Below are 21762 nucleotides of genomic sequence, written 5' to 3'. Positions count from 1 at the left end.
GAGGAAGTAATACATATAAAACATTCAACTCAATGTCAGCTATACCTTGTTAATTGGATGAATCACAGAGAAGTTGCGGAGAAGGCTCATCGCCCAGGCCTTAGAGAGAAAGTGAGTGTTCTTAAGGTGGGAAATTGCCTGGTGAGTCATCATATTCGCATTTTTGACGAATATCTTGGCGAGCAGCCAATCCGTCTCCGAGTCACTAGGGAGGAAAATTGGGTTCTCGTTCGAAGGATGTTGATGCACCTGCCACAACATTAGTGAAAAATGTTGAAACACTGATTCAGCAACCATTGACTAGTGGCACTATTACACTGTGAAATAACTGTATCGCAACCGGCAGCAGTTTTTTCTCACGGTTAAGGTACAACAAACAGAGAGGAGCAGGCACTTGCAGTTTTTCCCCATGTAAAAAACCTTCCCGGGTATTCCACTCAAAGTCTTCTGGTCATAGAAGAATATATTTCCACAGAGGTGTTTCAATACATCTCAGTCAATATTTTGGGATGGAATCGAATGATTGCCAGGCATCATGAATTTAATTCGCCGATACCTTGATTTCATTGTCCAAAGTGCTTCCATTCTCTAGGAATGGCTTCACCATTTCCTTCGTGACTAGGAAATTTGGTGGAAGTTCTGAACAACGCTCAATTAAACAGGGGTTGACCCCGTTCAGGAACTGTTATCCATAAAAGCAAAGTGATGAAAATGCGGTCAAAGGTTGCGGCAAAGGTCCTTCCTCCTGTCGTTACTTTCAGCGTGTACTCTGCCATCGTCACTCAGTAGTCGGAATAATGTAATTCTAAAAACCCGACTTAAAGTCTCTAGGTAGTTTGAGCCGTGGTTCCAGTTGTCTGCTTAAATCTGATGGCAATGTTCTCTTTTTAATTTTTACCGCCCTCGCCTTGAGTGATGAGATGCAGTGTAAAGTCTACTGCATATTAAAATTTTAATACCAAATATAGGCGAGATAGACAAAGAAACCGCCATTATCAATAGTCAAAAAGCATGCAGATGGTATGTATGAAAAACAGAGTCAGGTCGCAATTTAGCAAAGCCCCCAACGGGCAGCAATCGTAAGCCGAGGACTTCCATTCCCGTTAAAAAGTTTTGAAACCGTGGACAAACTCAAACTTGTAACTTGTATGTCTTCTTCTGGAACAGGTTCAATAACCTTCAATGACAATGTGACACGTCTTTAGAGAAGAAATCTTTATGACTCCTTTGATGGGAGCCGTTCACTTAAAATAGCTGTTCAAAAGACTGGGTCTTTTATACGTTTTAGCATTATTTTGAATCATCAATGTTTTTACTCATAAAATCATTACTGAGGTTAATGATACAACCGCAATTCATGTCATAGTTAGTGAACTGTATACTTTAAGTGTATTGGAGTTAATTGAACGGCTCTCTATAAAGACAAGGTTCCCATCGTTCACATTGAAAAGCCGTTCAAAAGACTCGATTTTTCGTGAACGTCACGTCACTTTTACAAACCTGTTGTCTGACAAATTAAAACACATTATAACCCAAGTGTCTGGGACAGCTTTAATCATGTAACTCAAAATACCCCAAACCACAAATAAGATCACCAGGTCAATCTCCAGACTTAAATCCAATAGAGCATGCATTTCACCTACTAAAGAGTGGGCTGGTATGAGAATAACCCCCAAGACAAACTATCAATGAAGGCTGTGGTGAAGTAATCACTGGTATGCTCGTCTATTTCATATACGCGGGAACAGTATTGGAGCGGACACTTTTAGGTGAACCGTCCTAGCATCTGGTTTTACAACTGTGTTCATATCAAACAGTAGATTATTGTTTCCCCAACTTTTATTGAACCAAGACACATATTTTACAATAGAAAAAACTCACGGCACACCAACCAACAAAAATGTCACCAAAAGTTTACAGTATATAGTAAAATAATGATCTTGACTCGCACGTGTCAAGTCAAGTTTATTTATATAGCCCTTACTCAATCTACATTTACTTATTCTGCTGTATGAATGTCAACATTGCCAAGTTACTGGCGAAGTCATTATTTAATATTTACTGATAACCATACCAACACCAACAGCAACTTACAATCTGTTGCCTTGAAAATTAAAAACACCCACAACCATGCAAAGCAGGTGTTTGTCATCCATTAGAAAGCTCTTATTTACTTAATAATACTGCTGTCCATTTGACTTGGGTCCAAATATGTGTACGGAACGACAAGCTTTCCGTTTCTGGCCTTGATGTCTTCGCTAAGTCTGCATAACTGCGCTTGAAACTCCTTCATCATCTGCTTGACTTCCGGCTCTTGGAATCGTTCGTAAGGATATGAACCGAGGGGCACCTGCAAGTGTCACAAATCAGAAAAATCGCATCAACTTGTTTTCAAAAACCTCAAGATGAGATCCTAGACGTCACCAATGCTCAACTTACGGAATCAGAGTAGTCCAGCGTGAGCACATACAGAATGCTCGCCGTCACGACTGTCTCGCCAATGTTTGGGAGCGTCTCCAAAATGGTCTCCGTGCTGGACTGCCCTTTAGCGGTTGGGGAGGGCTTGCGCAACATTAAGGAGCCGTTGGGGATGAACATCTGGTAGTCAAACTAAAGCATCAAAAGAATTTTGCTTCAGAATTTTCATTGTGTGCCGACTCTAGGTCTCGTACATGGAAGAGGTTACTATGTATATACAAAAAGACTTTTTGAGTCTAATGTTGTTTCACCTGTCCGTTATTGACAGCAGCATGCTGAGCTGAAACAGTGAAGATCACCATGGTGATAAACTTGACCACCTGCTCAACACTTTGGAAGGCCTCTGGACATCCTGTGACAAACATTTTAGAGAGAGAAAAAATAGTGTAGTCGCGATGCAGACTTTGTGTTGACAAATTAAATATGGTTTCATACCTGAAGATTTACTCCCTGAAAAGCAGTGAGTGAATATCTCATTGATCCATCCTTGTAGCTCAGAGTCTTTGATGACATCGTTGTTTGAACGATAGTAGTATTCAACTACAGCCTTCACAAATCTGGCAAGTATAAACAATTCACAATATTTCTCTTGGATGGCTTCAATCCACTTCTGTCAATTACTTATTATGGTATTAAACAAAAACCTGTGGATGACATCCCAAAGTTTAAGGCCATCATCTCTGTAGTAGAAGTTGGGGATGGACTCGAGTCCTCGGGCGCGAATGTTGTCCGGTAAACAGAGTGAGCTGTATGTGAGCTCAGCATGTTCCTGCATCATTAGCTCGTGAGTGCCATCAATTCCAAGTGAGCTCTAGTCACGCACGGTATAAGACAGATGGCTGGAGTCAGTTGAGAGAAAATAACTGGGGTACAACGATTAGTCAGCAGTCGTACCATTGAAAACGACCCAGAAGGTCCCAAAAGAATTTCACGGGCCTGAGCATTGACATGGAGAATCCACCGGAAGTGAGGGATCAGCAACTAAACAGAAAGGGAAGAATGACCCAGTTAATGTTTAAAACGCATGTTCATTTGAACACATAAAAGTCGCATTTTAGGCCCAGACACTCCCTTACGGTCACAAGGTTTGGGTAGGGTTACAACGGACAGGCTCACATTTTTACATAACGGAAACGAGTTGCTGTCATTGATGATGTCGTGGTATATCCGCCTGACTTCAGTGCAGGCGATGTGGATGTAAGACCAAATGGATGGATGGACAGACGGGATGGATTAAATGAGTTTCCTTTATAGGATGCCTGGTCTCATTCTTAGAATGAAAAACTCGTTCGTCACAGAGACCCTTGAGTTCCTGATTCGACCCCTCGGAGAGACTAAATAGAGTTGCTGATCCTACCCATTGAGAGGAGCCACCTAAGGTAGTTAAAGATTTCCTTTATCTTTGTAATCTTGTGCATGTTCAAATAAATCAAAGATGAGATTCTTGTGAAGAGGGTCCTTGCCAGGTTGATTTATTACAGAGCTCTCTGGTCACACAATTGCATATCACCCAAGCAGTGTCATCCAACATGTGTGTGTGCTCTTTTGCCCACACAACCTTTTTATTCAAAACAACAGGAAACGCCTCTGTCCTCCCGTGAGGTACAGAATGAGATTGCATTTTCCTAGTATACTAGATCGTCCTTGAACTTTTGAAAACCGGATTTCTGACGAACAGGAACTAGACTTCTTAGATAAAAAAACAAAACATATTAACTTTCTCATGTCTGGGAAAACAGTAGAAAAGAAAGTAAAAATGTCAAAAACATTACTCATCAGGTTATATTAGGTTAACATAATTACACCTACATCAACACATCTAAAATGAAATGCAAAACAGGTAAAATGTAAAATAAAACAGTAAAAATGTTAACAATGTCAACAGTAGCTACTGGAGACTTCCCTGGCAAGAGCTGGAGTCTGCTCATGTTCCGTGTATGCAAACCCTACCTTGTAAATGGGATGAATTAGAGGGAAGTTGCGAAGAAGGCTCATCGCCCAGGTCTCAGCGTGAAAGTGAGTGTTCTTAAGGTGGGAGATTGCCTGGTGAAACATCGTATCCGCATTTTTGACGATGATCTTGGCGAGCAGCCAATCCGTCTCCGAGTCACTAGGGAGGAAAATGGGGTTCTCCTTTGAGGGTTGTTGGTGCACCTGCCAAAACATTAGAGAACATGGTGAAAAACTTACTTTCTTGTCAATTGACCAGTGGTGCTATTACGCTGTCTAATACCTGTATTGCAATCGGTATCAGTTTTTTCTCAGGATTCAGGTATAATAGACAGAGAGGAGCAGGCAATGTCAGATGTTCACCATGATATAGCTTTCCTGGTATTCCACTCAAAATCTTCTGGTCATAGAGGAACATATTCCCTCTCTGTGTGAAAGTAAGTTGTTAAATCCTATTGAATGTTTTGGAATGAAATATCTGCTGGGCATAAATCAAAATAAGCGACGCTTTATACGGTAGATACCTTGAATTCGTTGTGCAGAGGCATACCTATCTCTAGGTATGGCTTCACCATCTCCTCGGTGACTGGGAAATTTGGAGGAAGTTTGGAACAACGTCTTATCATACAGGGGTTAATGCCATTCAAGAACTGGGACCCATAAAAGTCATCTTCTTTCCAATGCTCACCGAGGTACTCTGAAAGAATGGTAAAGGAAGTGAATTTAACAAACCCATTTGAAGTCCGAAATTTATTAAGAGCTCCAAAGTTTTGGGGGTTCTTTGAAGGGTTAAGAAAGAAAGAACTAACCTACCTGATATTTCTGTCTTTCTTTTGCTGAAGATTGTTTTCATGTCTTCAATGCTTTTCCAGCTTTCTTCAGATCCGAGCATCCCCTTCAACTTGAGTTCCCAACCCCTAAAGTGCAACATGATTGAAATGCTTTCACGGAGAAGTCACAACTTAATGTCACAAAGTCGGGGCACGATGTTAACTCTTCACAAGCTTACCCCGAAGAGAAGGCCGACTGAGCTTCTTTAAGTCTGGACTTCGACATGCGGATTTCAGCAGGGACACTTGATGTCGTAAATTTGCTGTGGTTAGGAAGTCTTTCATTGATCGAGGCCCATCTAGCAAGGATAGCAACAGGTTTTAGACCGCACTGAAATGACTTCATGCTTGCATCTTTTGGAAGAACTTACGGAAAGTTGCTCTTTTTAGAGGCCAACTCTTTTTTGCGGTGCTCAATCAACAATGGGTGGTCGTCTTCAACAGCCTTCGTGGCTAAAGACGCAAAACAAAACATGTTTAATGTATAACAAAAACTTAAGGAAGCCGATCATATATTTTTAATGCGAATAAGAACCCAGACCTTTTCCTCCTCGCAGCTCCACTACCTCGTTATTGGACAGCCATTGGTAGCACGGGAAAAGAAGTGTCTCTCCCTCTGGGGTGGTCACTGCTATTTTAGAGCAGAACCACTCGTCGTCATTGAGGAAAAAACGTGGGTTTTTCTCTACCTTCAGCAGCAGAAGTTTCCCCAGAGATGCACCGGTTTTGATTTTGTACGTGTCACTCTAGAATTGAAGACATGAGAGCAACAATTATATATATATATACACCGGTGATGCCTAACCGGATGAAAAACCGTATTGGTTGTACTAGTAAAGCCATGCACGCAACTCCACCTGACAAAATGTACTAGCGTGTTCTCTACATGACAATGATTAGTGAATCAGTTGACAGAAAACGAATATTTATTGAAGCAGTCTACATGTAGCCCGCCACGCCGACACGGACTCTGGTGGAGCTTACTTTCATTCAAGTCTGAAGGGCCCACAAACATGCTCATAGTGTTTCATCTGTAGAAAGCCACAATAGAACATGAGGGAACCCATCAGAACGTGACGGGCCAGGAGGGGAAAGTTTCACCATCCATGGTAAACCATAGGGTAGGGTGGGGCCATGAATTCCTGACAAAGCGTAGCACATTTTGCTCCAGGATTCCATATGCTGTACTGTAGTCTTCAAATGTCATTGTTCATTGTCATTGATATATTCGAGACACCCTGATGTACTGTACGTATAACTGAACCTTTTGCGATTTTCCACAGTCAGCGTGTGCTTCATTCTTGGAAATGCAACATCTATCTGATAAGACTTTCCAAAAAGCTCCAGTTTTGTCTCATCTGTCCAAAAGGATATTCTCCCAGAAGTTTTGCGGCTCGACGCATTTCAGCAAATCCCAGTCTGAAGTTATTTTAGTGGCCACCCGGGAACTCGCAATTTTTGTCTACAAGTGTACAGTACATGCAGAAAATTTCACATTGTCTGACTCACCGTCCCGGTCTTAAAGTCGATGCCCCAGTTGTCCAAGTCTGTTTTCTCGCTCTGCCCTTCACTTCCAAACAAGGTGACAAGTATGTGGTCAAATGTACCCGCATAGTCCCTTCCGCCAGTCGTTACTTCCAGCTTGTACTCCGCCATGGTTTCTCAGTAATGACAGTTGCAGGGTGTCTTCAAACCTGACTTCTAAAATTTGTTCAAGTGATCTTTCCAGAGTTTCCAGTTTTCTTCTAAACCTTGCGGCTTTTTTTGTGTGTGTCTTTTAGTGTCTGCCTCCTTCAGCTGCAAAGACTAGAGTGACAAGAGGTAGTAAACTTAATACTTATGTGAGGATTATGTGAGTATGTGCCCTCAACAAGCCAAGACAAACATGTAATAAAATGTGTTTGCATGTCAGCAATTTCAAGTTGCCACACACCAAAACGGGCCCACCACCAAAACATGCAATCAACCCTCAGGGGCATAGTTGCGTTCGTACATGAAAAACTTGTTAAACACGGTGGATCCATCCATCTGTGGGTTGATTTTAGGTAAGGTGCAGACTGAACACTAGATTAGACTCTCATACTCACTTGATAGTATATTTGTATCCCAATGACAAAAGCCAGATGGTATTTGACATTGCATTAATAGTCATTGGTCCACAACATTTGTACTACATTTGCAGTTTGTTGGCTAAAGGTATAAACGAAGAAAAACAGTTGATTTGCGTTCCGTTTCACACGTCAATTGGAGATGCATCATTCGTGCGGTTCACCTCATCAATCCCCCTCATAACCAACCGGGGAAACTTGCAACCATGCTGAGTGAAAATATCTCTGCACACTGAAGCACATTGTTACCGCGATGTTGATATTCAAGTGTCGATGATGCAATTTGCATGAGTTCCCGCAGCTCCAAGCTGCCTGGCGTCATCGCTGTACAAGCGTACGCACTTAAACCGGTTTGGTCCATAGGCAATGCTAGTTATTTGGGGGCTGAAGGCAAACAGTCAAGCCCCCCTTGACACCTGAACTTTTGCTCAAGTTTGACAAAATATGAATTGCGTAATCTAGGCTACTTTGTCATGCTTTTGAAATCTCTAGCCTTATATTTACCAAAGCCTGAACAGTTCAGCATCATATAAAAGTGTACATTTGAGAAAATTCGTTTTAATAATTTAGGTGTACTGTAGTTCTTAAAATCCTTGATAAGTGAAACACTCAAAACTTTTACACTAACCAATAACATATTTAATATTTTTATTTTTCCATCCATTATACCCACAGTGATATAGTGTCACATCACTTTTTACTGCATGCATTTTTATTATAAAATATTTTTACAAAATTCTCCATTTACTTTGATTTCTGGACAAGTGAATTTGGGCCAATTTTCAACAAAGTGGTATAAAATCATTATTCCAGGATTCAAATTCCAAACGAGCCGCAATGTGTGCTGAAGCACAATTGATGTTAGGTGGACGGGAACACCAATTCTTACAAGGTGGCCATGCCTAAAGTTGCTCACCCTGGTCCAAGGAATGCTTAGACATGGAAAAGTAGAAGGAACATTGCTAATTAATGTCAACAACTTGTTTGTTTTTTTTTCTTCCCAGGAATTCTGATGCTGGAGCTTGAAATCTCCAAGGTGGGGAACATCCTCCTTCCCAGAGTTTGTGAATACAAAAATAGAGGCCAGCATTCAAGATCAACAAACATGGAGACTTTTATTGACCAGCAAAGGCATTGTACACTTGAATGGTCGAGTCCTTTAACAGTTAAATAGTTGCACTGTTTTCAATTTCTTTGGGGTTCAAGTACAGATAGGGGAGTTGAAGCTCCTCGTTCCTCTTTTCAATGGCACGGCTGATTGTGGACAACTCTGCTTGGAAATCCTCAATCATCCTCAAGACTGCAGGCTCACTAAAACGTTGAGGATATTGACCCAGAGGGACCTGATCAAGACGAACAAAAACACCTTTAAGGATTGACAAAAAAACACAATGTAGCAGTCTTACTTCAAAAACATTTAACTTACAAAGTCTTCATATTTCTCGCTAAGGAACCAATTAAGAGCCAAGGTGATTGATGCGAATGATTTGTTGGGCAGAGTCATGAGCAGGTCATCCATGGTAGCAGTTCCCTTTACAGTTGGTGGAGCCAGATGAAGCAACATAGGACCATTTGGGATCCAACTTAGAAAATCCAACTATAAGGGAGCAAGCAACTGTCAAATTTGAGACGATCTGAACTCCATATATGGTCTTCAAAAGTATTCACCTGTGCCCTGTTCACTGAACTATGTCGTGCTGACGTAGTGAAGATCAACATCGTGACAAACTTGATAAGCTCTTCCACATTTTGAATGCTCGAAGGAAACCCTGCAATAATACAGAAGTAGGCCACTTTTCACCTCTATACTGCCTTTCACATCATCAAAAACCAACAAGTGAGATTGTCAATACCTGAAGCAGGATTACCCAGAAACCCATAGTTGAAAATCTCATTGACCCATTGCTGAAGCTCAGAATCTGCAGACACTTCAATGTCCAATGGATAATAGTAAGCCACCACTGCTTCGACAAAGCTGAGTGATAAATTAGAATGTACAGATGAGACTAAAGTACCAACAAATGCAATATTTAAAAATATTTGTAGGATTAAATACAATGTGTAATTCTTTGTTGTCAAATGTGATAGCATTAAGATAGCAGGCTAATCATTTGTAGTGGGATTAAATACAATGTGTAATTCTTTGTTGTCAAATGTGATAGCATTAAGCTAGCAGGCTAATCATTTGTAGTGGGATTAAATACAATGTGTAATTCTTTGTTGTCAAATGTGATAGCATTAAGATAGCAGGCTAATCATTTGTAGTGGGATTAAATACAATGTGTAATTCTTTGTTGTCAAATGTGATAGCATTAAGATAGCAGGCTAATCATTTGTAGTGGGATTAAATACAATGTGTAATTATTTGTTGTCAAATGTGATAGCATTAAGATAGCAGGCTAATCATTTGTAGTGGGATTAAATACAATGTGTAATTCTTTGTTTAAACTTCAACCAAAAGTGGCAACAACAAAAAACTTAGTTGTCCTCTTTTTGCCAGGAACTCACCTGTTAATGACATTCCACAACCTCAAAGCATCATCTCTGTAATAAAAGTTAGGGATGGACTCCAGACCTCTGGCAACAATGTCATCTGGAGGACAGAGCGACACGTAGGTCAACTGGGCGAGTGCCCTTCTCAGGAGCGGCAGTTGTCCTTCTGCAGAAATCGAAGACTTCAACAAAATCGACAGTGATGAGAGGACGGATTGGAGATGAAAAAGGAGATGTGATCAAAAACATGTTCATACATTATCAAGAAATCTCCCTGGGCCATAGAGAACAGCACGAGCTACTGTGTTGATGAAGAGAGTACTTTGATGGTGCGGGGTAAGGAGCTGCAAAACAACGAGGCATTAACAGCGGTACCGTCACCCCTCTCGAGAAATATCCTGCCGACTTTATACCTTGTACAGTGGATGAATCGTCGGCAGGTTGCGAAGTGTCACCATTGCAAAAACCTCTGCTACCAAGTGAGTAGTTTGCAAATGGGTGACTAACATGCTATACAAGGTGTCAACGTGCCTCACGTGCAGTTTAGCCAGCAACCAGTCCACCTCGGAATCACTGGGCAGAAAAATTGGATTGTCCTTCGAGGGCTGCTGGCCAAGCTGCGGAAGGGAGAGGATTATTTTAAAAGCAAAGCTGATCATTTATGCAGGCAATAGAGGAAAAATAAGAGACCTGAATGGCAAGTGGGAGTAATTTCTTCTCAGGAGTCATGTAAAGTAGGCAGATGGGAGCCGACAGAGGAACCTGCATGCCATCCGTAACAGTTGGTGGCAGGTCCTCCATGATTTTGTAATCAACTATGAATATGTTGCCATTCTGTAAAAGCCAGAAAGATAAACACTGCATATGTAATTGGGTACACTTGTGAATTTTACATTCAAACTCCTCGTTTGAACAAAATGCGCAAAAAAAAGTACTCAAACATTTAACAGTTAGCGAGGCATTCAAAAGTTTAGAGAAGGCCAAATTAGGTTCAACAACTGAAGGTGCGAGTGCATTTTAGGTTCATCTTGGAATGAGTACTGAATGTTAAGCTGCATGGGATGCATCGTTGCTAATCAGAAATTTTTTCATTTGGCAAGGGCTGATTGGGCTTGAATGGCTGTTTGCTACCTCCATCTCTTCAGCCAGATTGGTCCATTTGGCCATAAATGGCTTCACCATTTCATCTGTGACGGGGAATTTGGACGGCAGCTTGGAGCAGCGTCGGATCACGTACGAGTTGACGCCGTTGAGGAACTGGTATGCAAAAAAGTCATCGTTCTTCCACAGCTGCGACACAGTTTCTGGACAGAGTTCATGTTTTTGGTGTATTTTTCCCCCCCAGTCTCTCTCTTTTTTTTTTTTTTTTTTAAAAGACAATACCTGCAAGGGTTGATTTTGCGAACCAGGAAACATTCTTCATGTCCTCAAAGTTCTCCCATCGTGCTGTAGTATACAGTATGCCCGTCTCTGCAAGTTCATCCGTTCTGGGTAAAGTATGTGAAAACTATTAGCATGTCGTTTTCAAGAATTTGAGACATTAAAAGGTTATTGATACTCACGCAAACTGTATCCTGTATTCAAGCTCCCTGGCTTTTAAGAATGAGAAGTGTGCTTCCGGTGGGAGGGAATTTACATCTTTGATGCTTAAGACATAAGCCAGTCCTTCAGCGTACTCGTCCCATCTGATGAAGACAGAAAAAGTCACAACACTGTTTAATGAGCAGTAAATTGGATTAAACTGTGGCTTACTAACTTGTATGTTAACTTCTGTTGGACCAATTCCTTTTTGCGTTGGTCTTCAAGTCGTGGATAGAAGTCTTCAAATGCTTTTGTGGCTGATATGAGGAGACATTTTGAGAGAGGGGGAAAAAAAATATATTGTATTGGTGAGGCATTTTTTCCTGAAATTTTAAATGCCACAGCTATTTATATATTCTATAGATTGAGTTTAAACTATATCAAGAAATGCAGTAAGGCAGGTCTCCACAACTAAAGACTGTTACTTACCGGTAGTTAAAAATGAGTCCAGTGTCAACTTTTACATTGGTAAAATGAGCTTTGCCTAGTACAATAACTTGAGGCTCAGTTGGGACATAAAAATTGGGCACAACACTTGCAAACAGAATGAGGACCTCAGGCCCGAGGGGATTCAGAAGAAACATTTCTGCTTGGCAGGTTTGTACATAACCTCTTTTTGACGCTACAAAAAAAAAAGAAGATAAAACTGATCAAATTTAGTGTTATAGTATCACTCCATTACAAATAAGATACTGTACAAACTGAGCAGCCGTGGCTAACCCTAGTCTTGGTCGTAGTGCTAATGCTAGCGCTATTTTGCAGCCCTCACCTTTTCTTTTTTTTCCCCCACCCTAACTCGTAAACACATACTGTTACTTTTGGAGACTTTCTGGCCAACTAAAATCATGAAAACTAAAATGAGTGATTCCTTGTGACTCAACACTCAAAAATTAGTTCATACTAGATTACATCTTGGACAAAGGAGCAATTTTATCTAATGGCCTTATTTTCCAATAAAGGTGCAATGGGGTATATGCCACGGAGGAAGCAGGACTTCCGACTTTCACACATTAGCGCAGTTTCCAGTTGCCGTTTGCGACGTGTAGGCCGTGTCCCAGTGCTTGCGCTTCTGCCCCTCGGTTGCGCGTCCCCGTCGACTGGTGAGAGTGTGTCTGTCTCAGATTTCTGAAGCGTTTCAGCGAGCCGAGACGCTTGGCGGGAGCGCGCTTTTGGGGGCGCAGGGGTTGGGGTACCAGTGTTGGAACGCGGCCAGCAGTGGCCGGAAACGGCGCTGATATGTGAAACCCGGAAGTCCGTGGCATCTACCCCATTTTCATTATTTGAAGTGGAGGTATGCTTTGCTAAAAATAGAGAAAAAAAAAACCAACATCATTTTAGTTTAAGGTCCGGTAGCTCCATCTGCTGGCAGTAGGAAGACTACCATTAGTAATACATTGGGGAAAATGGGTCTGGAAAAAAATAAAACAGGTGATTTATTTCTTTTTAGTTTACAACCTGTGCCAACCTAAAAATTGGAGGATTAAAAATGAGCTGGACATTTTATGCCAATAACTCGCAAGTCACCTTTTTGTGGCATTTGTTTGGTGGTATACTGTGGCAGTTCCTCCTTTTGCTCAAATATCCTTTCATTTTCTACAGCATAGAAAATGAATGGATGCAGAAAATGAAAGGATGACAATTGGTGCAGAGCACTAACCTCTGCCTCCTCTCAAAAGCACAAGATCACCCCTGGACAGCCACTTGTAGCAGGGGAAGAAAACGTCATCATCCTCCGGCGTCCTCACCGAGATAGTGGAGCAAAACCACGCCTTATCATCAAATTCATGGAAAGGATCTTTCTCCACTTGGAGGAGCAGGAGGAATCCTAACGTGAACGCAGACGTCACAGAGAAGATTCCCACCTGCAGGTGAGAAAACGTTTTAAATGGCATGAGTGACTGCATATTTGCAGATTTTCTGGAAACCATCCTCAGTTTGGCTTTTTTAATGCTCATGCAATAATTCACAAATTTGGCAGAATCTGGTGGCAGCTTGACTGTTTAAATGAGTTGAGGCTTGAGCTTCATTTAGACAAAATGTGTCCTTTGCTACCATCTTGTGGCTAAATTTGGCACTGAAAGTACAGTATAAACTTTTAGGCCACATTTTATAGTGAACCTACCCGTGAGAAGTATTGTCACTTTAATTGAATTAATATGACAATGTTTAATGCTTCATTACTTTCTGAACAACTGATAGTTTAGCAACTTCCGTCTTCAAAGCTAAGAAAGTTAAAATAGGTTCACCTGTAAAGGGCATTTTAGGGTCATCCTGAAATTTCACCCTAAAGCCAAAAATCACAAACTTTTTGAGATTAGTATTACTCAACATACCTTCTCATTAACCAGACTCACACCATTGGTCAGCTGCGTGCGGTTGGATCGGCCTTCTTCACCCAGTAGAGTGACAAAGACATTATCAAAGGTGCCGGCATGCAGCATGTTTCCCGTTGTTACAGTCAGCGTGTACTCCGCCATTTTGCAATAGTTAGTACACTCTGCGAGTACTTCAAATCGCCGATTTATTCGTCCACCGCAAAGCTCTGCCCTTCACACGACTGCCATCAGATCTGCACAAGTAAACAGAAGAGGATAGAAGCTTGTCTTTTAAGTGAAATGCCTGGTCCAATCCCCATTGAGCAGACACAGGTGTGTGTCATTGACGACTTAGTGAGTGAAGTCTACACAAGTTAAAAGTGACCTGATGTTGTTTATGTAGTTTATTGATGGAGTGGAAACTCCAAAGTTGTATGAATTTGTGTGTGTGTGGGGGGGATGCTTTGAAGGTCACTCAGAAACGTTTTATTTTTTTTATTTTTTTAACACCACTACTGCAAAAATATGGAGAACTAATAATTTGATTCTACTTGTTTTTCATCTGACGTCATGGAAACAGCGGGTTGGCGGTGGGCGGGACTTCTTGGTTATGGACTTTTGATTGGCTTAACAAAAAGGTAGTTTGGTTGTGACATGTCAACCTCAAACCTTAAAAAGTACTATAGTAAAATGTGCTGTTGCATTGATAAAGAATTAAGTTTTGATCAGTCTTTTGGCCATTTTACCCTGATAATTAATGCCCAATTTTGGAAAATAAGCAGGGTTGGGCCTAGTTAGTACCTGAACGGGAGACCACCCGGGAGTACTAGGTGCTGTACGCTTTTTCAGCACTTTTACTTTTGCCCTTTTTCACAATTTAGAGAATCGTTAACTTCATTAAAAATGCATTTATACTTAGAGGTGGCAAATCCAGGTCCAGAAAGTAAAAACGTTGCCACAGTTTAGCTTTAGCTTCAGGTGCTAGCTAGCTAGTTCCTAGCTAGCTAGTTCCTAGCTAGCTAGCTCATATGGTGCTTGTTTACCTGCTAGGCAGCTAGCTAGCACCAGGGGCTAAAGCCAAACTGTGGCAGGTTTTTTACTTTCTCGACCTGGATTTGCCACCTCGGTTTACACAACATAATAGGGAAACTTGACTCATTGAGCAATTTTCAGCAGTAAAAATGTAATATTTTGTCCAGAATGAATTTAATAACTTCAATATTTTTCTTGTACGATTAATAACTTTAAATACAAACTTTTCAACTTGTCGACTGAAGATGACATTACCTGTGCTGAGGAAGTAGGTAACAGCCAATCATGGCTCAGTTTGCTGACCAAACACAGAAAACAGGTGAGTCATGATTGGTCGTTACTGACTTCCTCAGCACAGGTGATGTCATCTTCAGTCGACAGCAAGTGGAAAAATTTTAAAGTTATTCATTGGACACGAAAAATAATGAAGTTATCGAATTCATTCTGGACAAAATGTTACCTTTTTACTGCTGAAAATGGCTCAATGAGTTAAAGTATCTTAATGTAACATTTATTTGTTACATTTTCCACATTGCAGGTACAGTAACAGCAATGTCAGTGTAGCAAGTCTATAGTGCAAGAAGCTTACAACTCCTGGTATTCCCAGGGTCAGAAAAAAAAAAAAAAAAAACTCTACTCCTCGAAGCCAGTATTTTAGTCTGCCATGTTGGAGGGCGAGATCGAGATGATGAATTATGAGAAGCTGAATTAGGCCAACTTCAGTCCTTCTTTTTTCATCCATAATCGGTTAATTTAGCCATTTTTATTTGTAGATAAATCCAAGACTGATTCACTTAATGACCCAGGATAGTATTAGGCTAGTGATTAGCATGGTGGGAGTCAGCTGCCATTCCCGTAATCAAAAGTTTAAAACAGCATGCAAACAAATGACTGATTTTGAACATAAGATGCGGTATATATATTTTATGGCAGATGAAAATATTTCTCAAAAGACCGCCTGTACATGTCATGTATAGATAGATACTTTATGTCATGATGGGTAGACTGAGAAAGACTCATAAGAGGACAAACACGTGGATGTTTTTTTAACAAAAAGATTATTTCCTTTATTCAACTTACTATGAATGTAAACAAACGCAGTCCCTACAGTAATTATTAAAACCAAATCACAACATGGCCTATGGGTTAACATTCAATCGACGATACTCAGACCAACATTCATAGTCGCACATTGTACTGTCAAGATCTATGATATATACTTGTGCATCACAAAAACATCGATTATTGTGTACCTTTAGCAGCACAGTTATACAATTTGGTGAAATGTCACATTTGCAAATCAATAGTCACTCATGTTGGCAGTGAGGCGTTATTACATTAAGGCAAATGTACCAACACTTATCCCTCCCAAGATTAGGGATATCGTGCTTTTGGGAGAAATTCCACAATAAATTGCACTAAAACCTTTTCAGGTTATTTAGAGTAATTTAACCTGAACCTCGAATATTCTGAGAGTAGTGCAGTCAGGAGGCGTAGTACACTACAATCATTGTTTCATACATTTAGTGCATTACCATTGCATTTGGAGTGCATTTAGGGTACAGTGCTTATATATATTATAACCCTATTGTAAATCTATTGGACGTTGAAATTTTGGGAGCTTGGTCAAGTGCTCCTGCCCCAGTCCCATAGCGGTGAGGGGCACCGGCTCGGTCCGATGCACCGCCGTGTTGTACCGACACACCTTCAGGTGGTTTGACATGCTGGGGACGTCTGTGGAGCCCCACCTCAACACCGGGCTGAACACGGTGCTGAACCGCCACACCTGCAGACAAACAAAAACGTGATTAGTTTTCATTTCATGCGCTTGTTAGACTCGTTAAAGAAAATTGTCTATACTTGACTTTGCCATGTTGTGGGTAAGGGTTGGAGGTAGTGCTGTCACTATCGGATATTTTTAGAATCAATTGACCTATTCAATCGACTGATCTGATTAATTTTAATTTTGCTTTAAAGGGTATTAAAAAAACATTTCCCCCTGATTAACCAGTGATTGAAAAAAAAAGGGTGGGGTGGGGGGGGGGGCTGATGTACTATGTAACCGATTTGGGTCATTGTTTTCCAAAGTAAAAAAAAATATTTGCAAATGTCTTAATTTGATTTAACACACAAGATAACTAATCCTCTTTCACGAAGGACTACAGAAATCAGTGAACAATTACTGTTGATCTACTGAAATCAGAGGATTTGGACGATTTTGAAGTTAAAAATAGCTCCAAACGATTACTCGATTAATTTGATAATTGATTACTCGTCGATTAATTTTGACAGCTCTAGTTGGAGAGTAGGTAGGTAAGGTAGACCAAAGCCCACAACCAGGACTACAAAATCCCACTTTTGGAACAGCACTAACACCCGATGACATCACTGCTGGGCTCAAAATGAGTTCCACAAGCGCTTTCCATCGGCAATGTTTGCGTCCAGTTCAACTCACTTTCTGTTTAACCTGCCACGAGACCCTCCTGTGACCACTGGAGCATCGCCTCTTCTCCCACTGCAGCTCCACGATACCTCTGGCCTGGACGAGACTGGAGCATACCCCCCTCATGGTATGCGACACCAACGACAATTGGCACAGGCTGAAGCCGTCCAGGAAGCCAGCTATGTGACACAGTATCTCAGTGGGTAGCCCACTGAACTGGTCCGAGTGGGAATCACCAGAGAGTTTGGCCCCGGGTTGAGGCTGCACCCCGAAGGACCTCAGGAGCCTGTCGTGGACCACCTTGGCCCCAGAGGATGTGGGGTAAAACCTTCGCTGGGAGAAGGTGCAGCCGTAAAAAGCGAGCGGGCAGCGGTGCTCAATCCAGCCGTTGAGCCCGTCGTAAATGTCCCTGTGGACGTTGGTGTAATGCGAGGGGAACTCGTCCCGGCGGAAGGACTGAGCGCACATGAAGGGGATGCTGTAACCGTTTTCCAGCAGGGGATCTGGACCAAGCTTGTGGCGGACGGTATGGATGGCGAAGGGGCAGGCATTCTGTGGGGAGGCGTGGTCGCAGGCAGACGCAGAGGCCGCGTCGCCAACCCTCATGTCCGTGACCACCAAGGCCAGCTGGAACGAGAATGTCTCCGCGCCCGAGTGGATGCGGCCGCCATCCACAGGGCTCCTTATGTGCACTGTGCACTCGCTAGAAGACTCATCCAGGCAGAACATCACAGTGTCGTCGTCATCCTGTTCCAGATCTGAAGTGTCCACTGCCTTGTCCTCAGTCTTAGTTTCCGATTGACTCTGACTGGTGGAAGGACTCTGGCCCGTTGGGAGCATCCGCTTTTCTGGCTCCCGATCTTCCAGCACTGCATGAGCCCTCATGTCTGTGACCAGCAAGGCCGTGCCAGAGTGGATGCAGCCGCCGACCACACGGATCGTATCCCAGATCCTTCTGCACACTGTGCACTCTTTAGAAGACCCCTCCAGATCTGAGGTGTCCACTGCCTTGGTTTCCGATTGACTCTGACTGGTGGAAGGACTGTGGCCTGTGGGGAGCATCCACTCTTCTGGCTCCCCATCTTCCAGCACTGCATGAGCCCTCATAGGGGACATAATCACATCCCGAGGAGCAGCTATCTCCAGGCAGCCATTCATTAATCTCGTTTCCTCCATAGACTCGTCTGCGGTTCGTCCGATCTGAAACTGCACGAGTCCGTCCATTCGCCTAGCATGCTGAGTGGCTTCTAATCTCACGCCGTCAGCGGGGCTACTGGCTAAATTAGCACCGCTAACCAGGTCCAATACACTGTCCAATATTTTCGTCTGCGCCGCTGCCTCAGCGTCGTGTAACGAAGACATCGCCACATCCTGAGAAGCAACCAAGTCCTCTTGTACAAGCATCTCCAGGCAGCCAATTGTTAATGAACTTTCTTCCATCGCCTCGTCAGCGGTTCGCCCGTTTTGAAGCTGCAACAGTTTGTCCAGTCTGCTTGCCTGCATCGCGGCTTCTGCTCTCACGCCCTCAGCGCGACAATCAGATGAGCTTGCGCCGCCAACTAGCTCCAAAGCAATGACTAAGTTCCTCAGTGTCTCCAGAGTGACCTTGTTTAGTTTTGCGTCGTGCTGCTCGTTCAGTCCGTTAATACCGCTTGCGATTCGCTCTCTTGCCGTTTCCGCTCGTGTCTCCGACGAGGCAGACGATCCCGGCTCCGACGCCCTGCCAATTTGAATCGTAAGATTGGGCAAGACCCTCTTGATGGTTGGTGCGACGGCAATCATCCTGAGCGACTCCAGCAGGGTGCGCTGGTCCTGGAGGGCGACGGCTATTTTTAGGTGCTCCACCTCCTCCACACGACTCAATGGCTCGTACGAGGAGTAGTCTCTGTCTATGTCTGCCGGGTGGTTCCACTCCATGCTGCAGAAGACCACCCCGGCCGGACATACCTCCAAGTGTGCTGACATCTGGTTGCGCGCCATGGCAACAGGGCAGCCATAGGTGCTGTTCAGGCACGGCACCCTCAGCAGCGGACACAGGTGGTGGTGCTCCTCGGCTTTGCATGAGTGGAACACTGCGCCGCACAATAGAGGGCAGCCGGTAAGTTGGCAGGAAACGCCTGGCTGAGGTCTGATCATGCATCTTCGGTTGACACAGGACATACAGTGAGCATGCTCCTCAGCCATTTGGAAGACCTGACGAATAAGGGCACAAAGCAAACGTTACACCAATCGTTTATCCATTTTCTAAGGCAAGCTCCGGGAAAACGAGAGCAGACGTTCATGAGCAGAAATTTTCATCACTCAGGATAAGAGGAGTAATAAAAGTTCAAATCATCGCCGTTCGGCGCAATCTTCACACTTCTAAAATGACTACTTTTCAGGAAATTAAAAACAAACAAAAAAGACGCCACCTTGCTTTGATGTCCCAAGCACCACTAGTTCAAGTTGGTATTAGACCTTTCATTGATTAAAATGTTATCAGTTAGGGCTGGGCAATAAATTGAATGAATTTGATACATCGTCATTTTAAAAATCGCATCATTGAAAATGTGCTAAATCGTGAAATTGAGTTTTATCTTCTGGCTTATTAAAAGCCGTTGTTCTTATGTTGCATCCAAATGTTTTTGCAAGTTTTAATTTTGCACAAGTGGCAGAATGCTGGATGGGGGGGTGGTACAACTCATGTTTACAATAGCTACAACTACTTAATTCTGGCATTTAAGCACAAACTATTAATGTTAAGTTTATGTTAAAAGTAAAAATGTTTGATGTAGAATCAGGATACATTATTGTTCTCTGAACATTTTGCACAGGATTCATTTTTGAATAAATGAAAACTTTAATAAATGGTTGTTGGGTTTATTAGATTAAAATCGTAATCGTCCTGAATGACTGCAAAAATCGAGATTTTATTTTTTGGGCCATATCACCCAGCCTTACTATCAGTATGTCATCAGCACCAGCTGTCCACATTCAAAGGTTGCACTCATGCCAAACCCCGCACTGCAAAAACACTTTATGCTCCACAAAATCAAACTCAAAATCATCATCTTCACACACTTTTTCAAAGATCATAGATCCGTAACAAAAACTATGCGCTGCCGAACCCTTTATTGTTGTTTGACTTAGTCTCTGTCAGTCATTATTAGCAAGGTTGGGGAATCCAGTAGTGATGGGACGTAATGTGCAGAGTAAGCCAGGAAGAAATTTCTGAATCGCTTATCGAGTCGTGACTCAATCACGACGAATGACGTGTGACACTTCACGGGTTTAGGGAGTACTTCGACTTTTGCAGTTTCGCACAGCATATAAAGGCAATGCTTCTCCGCAAAAGTTGCAAATTTACCCCCAACACACTTTTGTCATGGAGGCTGCTAATAAGTGTTACTCTTTTTTTATTTATTTTTTAACAATTGTTAAGTTAATCAACTTCAGCATGTTAAACAACTAATACGGCAATACGAGTGTTCAAAAAGTTTCATCTACCGTCACTAGAATCCAAATCCAAAGTAAAACCACTGAAATAGTTTAGCTTTAACCACAGGTGCTTCGACTCAACCAGGTAAAGACGAGTTCGCTAAACCTGCCAGTTGAGTAGAAGCACCTGTGGCTAAAGCCAATCTGTGGCAGGTGTTTTTACTTTCTGGACCTGGATTCCCCAACCTTCGACATTATAATTTGCACATATTAATGTGCACAAATGTTATTTCATTGTGCCAAACTGTCAAAATAAGTATTGCATAATAAATGTCTTATATATTCTATACTTTTTTTGTTGCTTTGTTTACATTATACTTAAGTGAGTCGTATCTTTATGTCTATTTAACTTTTATTGTAATTATTATTTTTCATAATTCTTAACATCAGTAAAAAGAGCGTGATTACTTTTGCCAAGGCTGTCTAGGGTGCAGCATCAGGATACCAATACTTTGGGGGGAAATGAATTAATAAAAACAAACTTTCATCACTTGAATTCAGCCACATTAATAGATACATTATGTTAAGTTTACATCAGCGATAGCATCCAACGTTTGCTACCTGCGTGTATGAAGCGTACCGTTTGTTTAGTGCAGTCTCCCTGTCTCAACAACGAACTCGTTAAGATTAAAGTACTGTACTTTAGCCCGGGCTCCTTTGAACATGACTGCTCTAGCTAACCTAGGCTAAAAACAGTAGCATTGTCGGAAATGTTCCTGTCCCCTCCTACATGCTAACTTAGCGATTTAAAAAAAAAAAAAAAAAAGTACAAGCAACACAACACGTACCAACAAAGTGGGGCTAGGGAGCTTCTCCTTTCTCTTTCTCACCTTCATCCTTCCGTACCGACTTTCACTTCCTCCTCTCTGTCGAGGCGGCTCACGTGACCCATTTATATCTTTCAGCCTAGCAGCTGATAGCCAGCAAAATCGCAAGTACACTCGATACTATTGCGTTTTCTTGACACCTGTTCGACTACAAACGCAAGTCCGCGCGTTCGTGATAGCCCACAACCGTGACAGACCCCCATTACAGTATACTTGCGTTGTACGGTT

The 21762-nt window shown here is 42.2% G+C and overlaps 3 protein-coding genes across 5 annotated transcripts; all 3 read right to left on the bottom strand.

Annotated features, from left to right (window-relative positions):
- Nucleotides 1-1569: 1569 nt before the first annotated feature.
- Nucleotides 1570-6914, bottom strand: LOC144039426 (hydroperoxide isomerase ALOXE3-like). Its single transcript, XM_077552755.1, has 14 exons — nucleotides 6768-6914; nucleotides 5800-6004; nucleotides 5630-5711; nucleotides 5438-5557; nucleotides 5242-5345; nucleotides 4953-5125; nucleotides 4712-4855; nucleotides 4429-4632; nucleotides 3373-3459; nucleotides 3123-3289; nucleotides 2914-3035; nucleotides 2730-2830; nucleotides 2440-2610; nucleotides 1570-2350 (listed from the first exon to the last, which is right to left on the bottom strand). The coding sequence occupies exons 1-14, from the start codon at nucleotides 6912-6914 to the stop codon at nucleotides 2171-2173; spliced, it is 2007 nt and encodes a 668-aa protein (XP_077408881.1). The 3' UTR covers nucleotides 1570-2170.
- A 1541-nt stretch (nucleotides 6915-8455) lies between these two features.
- Nucleotides 8456-14043, bottom strand: LOC144039107 (hydroperoxide isomerase ALOXE3-like). The gene is made up of 14 exons (XM_077552075.1): nucleotides 13774-14043; nucleotides 13098-13302; nucleotides 11616-11697; nucleotides 11422-11544; nucleotides 11243-11346; nucleotides 10991-11163; nucleotides 10550-10693; nucleotides 10273-10476; nucleotides 10117-10203; nucleotides 9875-10041; nucleotides 9220-9341; nucleotides 9035-9135; nucleotides 8793-8963; nucleotides 8456-8709 (listed from the first exon to the last, which is right to left on the bottom strand). Exons 1-14 carry the CDS (start codon nucleotides 13915-13917, stop codon nucleotides 8533-8535), a joined length of 2004 nt encoding a protein of 667 aa, XP_077408201.1. The 5' UTR covers nucleotides 13918-14043; the 3' UTR covers nucleotides 8456-8532.
- Nucleotides 14044-15826: 1783 nt separating this feature from the next.
- Nucleotides 15827-21711, bottom strand: fbxo30b (F-box protein 30b). 3 transcript variants are annotated; one of them, XM_077551917.1, is made up of 3 exons: nucleotides 21496-21711; nucleotides 17243-19423; nucleotides 15827-16573 (listed from the first exon to the last, which is right to left on the bottom strand). In XM_077551917.1, exons 1-3 carry the CDS (start codon nucleotides 21541-21543, stop codon nucleotides 16373-16375), a joined length of 2430 nt encoding a protein of 809 aa, XP_077408043.1. In that variant the 5' UTR covers nucleotides 21544-21711; the 3' UTR covers nucleotides 15827-16372. The 3 variants fall into 3 exon arrangements, with proteins under 3 accessions (XP_077408043.1, XP_077408044.1, XP_077408045.1); XM_077551918.1 differs by having other exon boundaries at nucleotides 21538-21699; XM_077551919.1 differs by lacking the exon at nucleotides 21496-21711 and adding an exon at nucleotides 20717-20809.
- Nucleotides 21712-21762: the final 51 nt, after the last annotated feature.

Source organism: Vanacampus margaritifer, chromosome 19 (assembly GCF_051991255.1).
Source record: "Vanacampus margaritifer isolate UIUO_Vmar chromosome 19, RoL_Vmar_1.0, whole genome shotgun sequence".
NCBI lineage: Eukaryota > Metazoa > Chordata > Actinopteri > Syngnathiformes > Syngnathidae > Vanacampus > Vanacampus margaritifer.
Note: the sequence above shows the minus strand (reverse complement) of the source record. Positions and strands in the feature narration are given on the sequence as shown.

What these genes read in the sequence shown, in the direction of transcription:
- LOC144039426 (XM_077552755.1), bottom strand. Translation starts at nt 6,914, where the DNA reads ATGGCGGAGTACAAGCTGGAAGTAACGACTGGCGGAAGGGACTATGCG. An exon ending in CAGTCGGCCTTCTCTTCGGG is followed by an intron (nt 5,346 to 5,437) that starts GTAAGCTTGTGA and finishes GTTGCACTTTAG; the next exon opens with GGGTTGGGAACTCAAGTTGA. An exon ending in CGCTGGACTACTCTGATTCC is followed by an intron (nt 2,351 to 2,439) that starts GTAAGTTGAGCA and finishes TGACACTTGCAG; the next exon opens with GTGCCCCTCGGTTCATATCC.
- LOC144039107 (XM_077552075.1), bottom strand. Translation starts at nt 13,917, where the DNA reads ATGGCGGAGTACACGCTGACTGTAACAACGGGAAACATGCTGCATGCC. An exon ending in TGAGTCTGGTTAATGAGAAG is followed by an intron (nt 13,303 to 13,773) that starts GTATGTTGAGTA and finishes TCTCACCTGCAG; the next exon opens with GTGGGAATCTTCTCTGTGAC. An exon ending in CGATTCATCCACTGTACAAG is followed by an intron (nt 10,204 to 10,272) that starts GTATAAAGTCGG and finishes GTTGTTTTGCAG; the next exon opens with CTCCTTACCCCGCACCATCA.
- fbxo30b (XM_077551917.1), bottom strand. Translation starts at nt 21,543, where the DNA reads ATGAAGGTGAGAAAGAGAAAGGAGAAGCTCCCTAGCCCCACTTTGTTG. An exon ending in TCCCTAGCCCCACTTTGTTG is followed by an intron (nt 19,424 to 21,495) that starts GTACGTGTTGTG and finishes CTTATTCGTCAG; the next exon opens with GTCTTCCAAATGGCTGAGGA. An exon ending in CGTGGCAGGTTAAACAGAAA is followed by an intron (nt 16,574 to 17,242) that starts GTGAGTTGAACT and finishes GTTTGTCTGCAG; the next exon opens with GTGTGGCGGTTCAGCACCGT.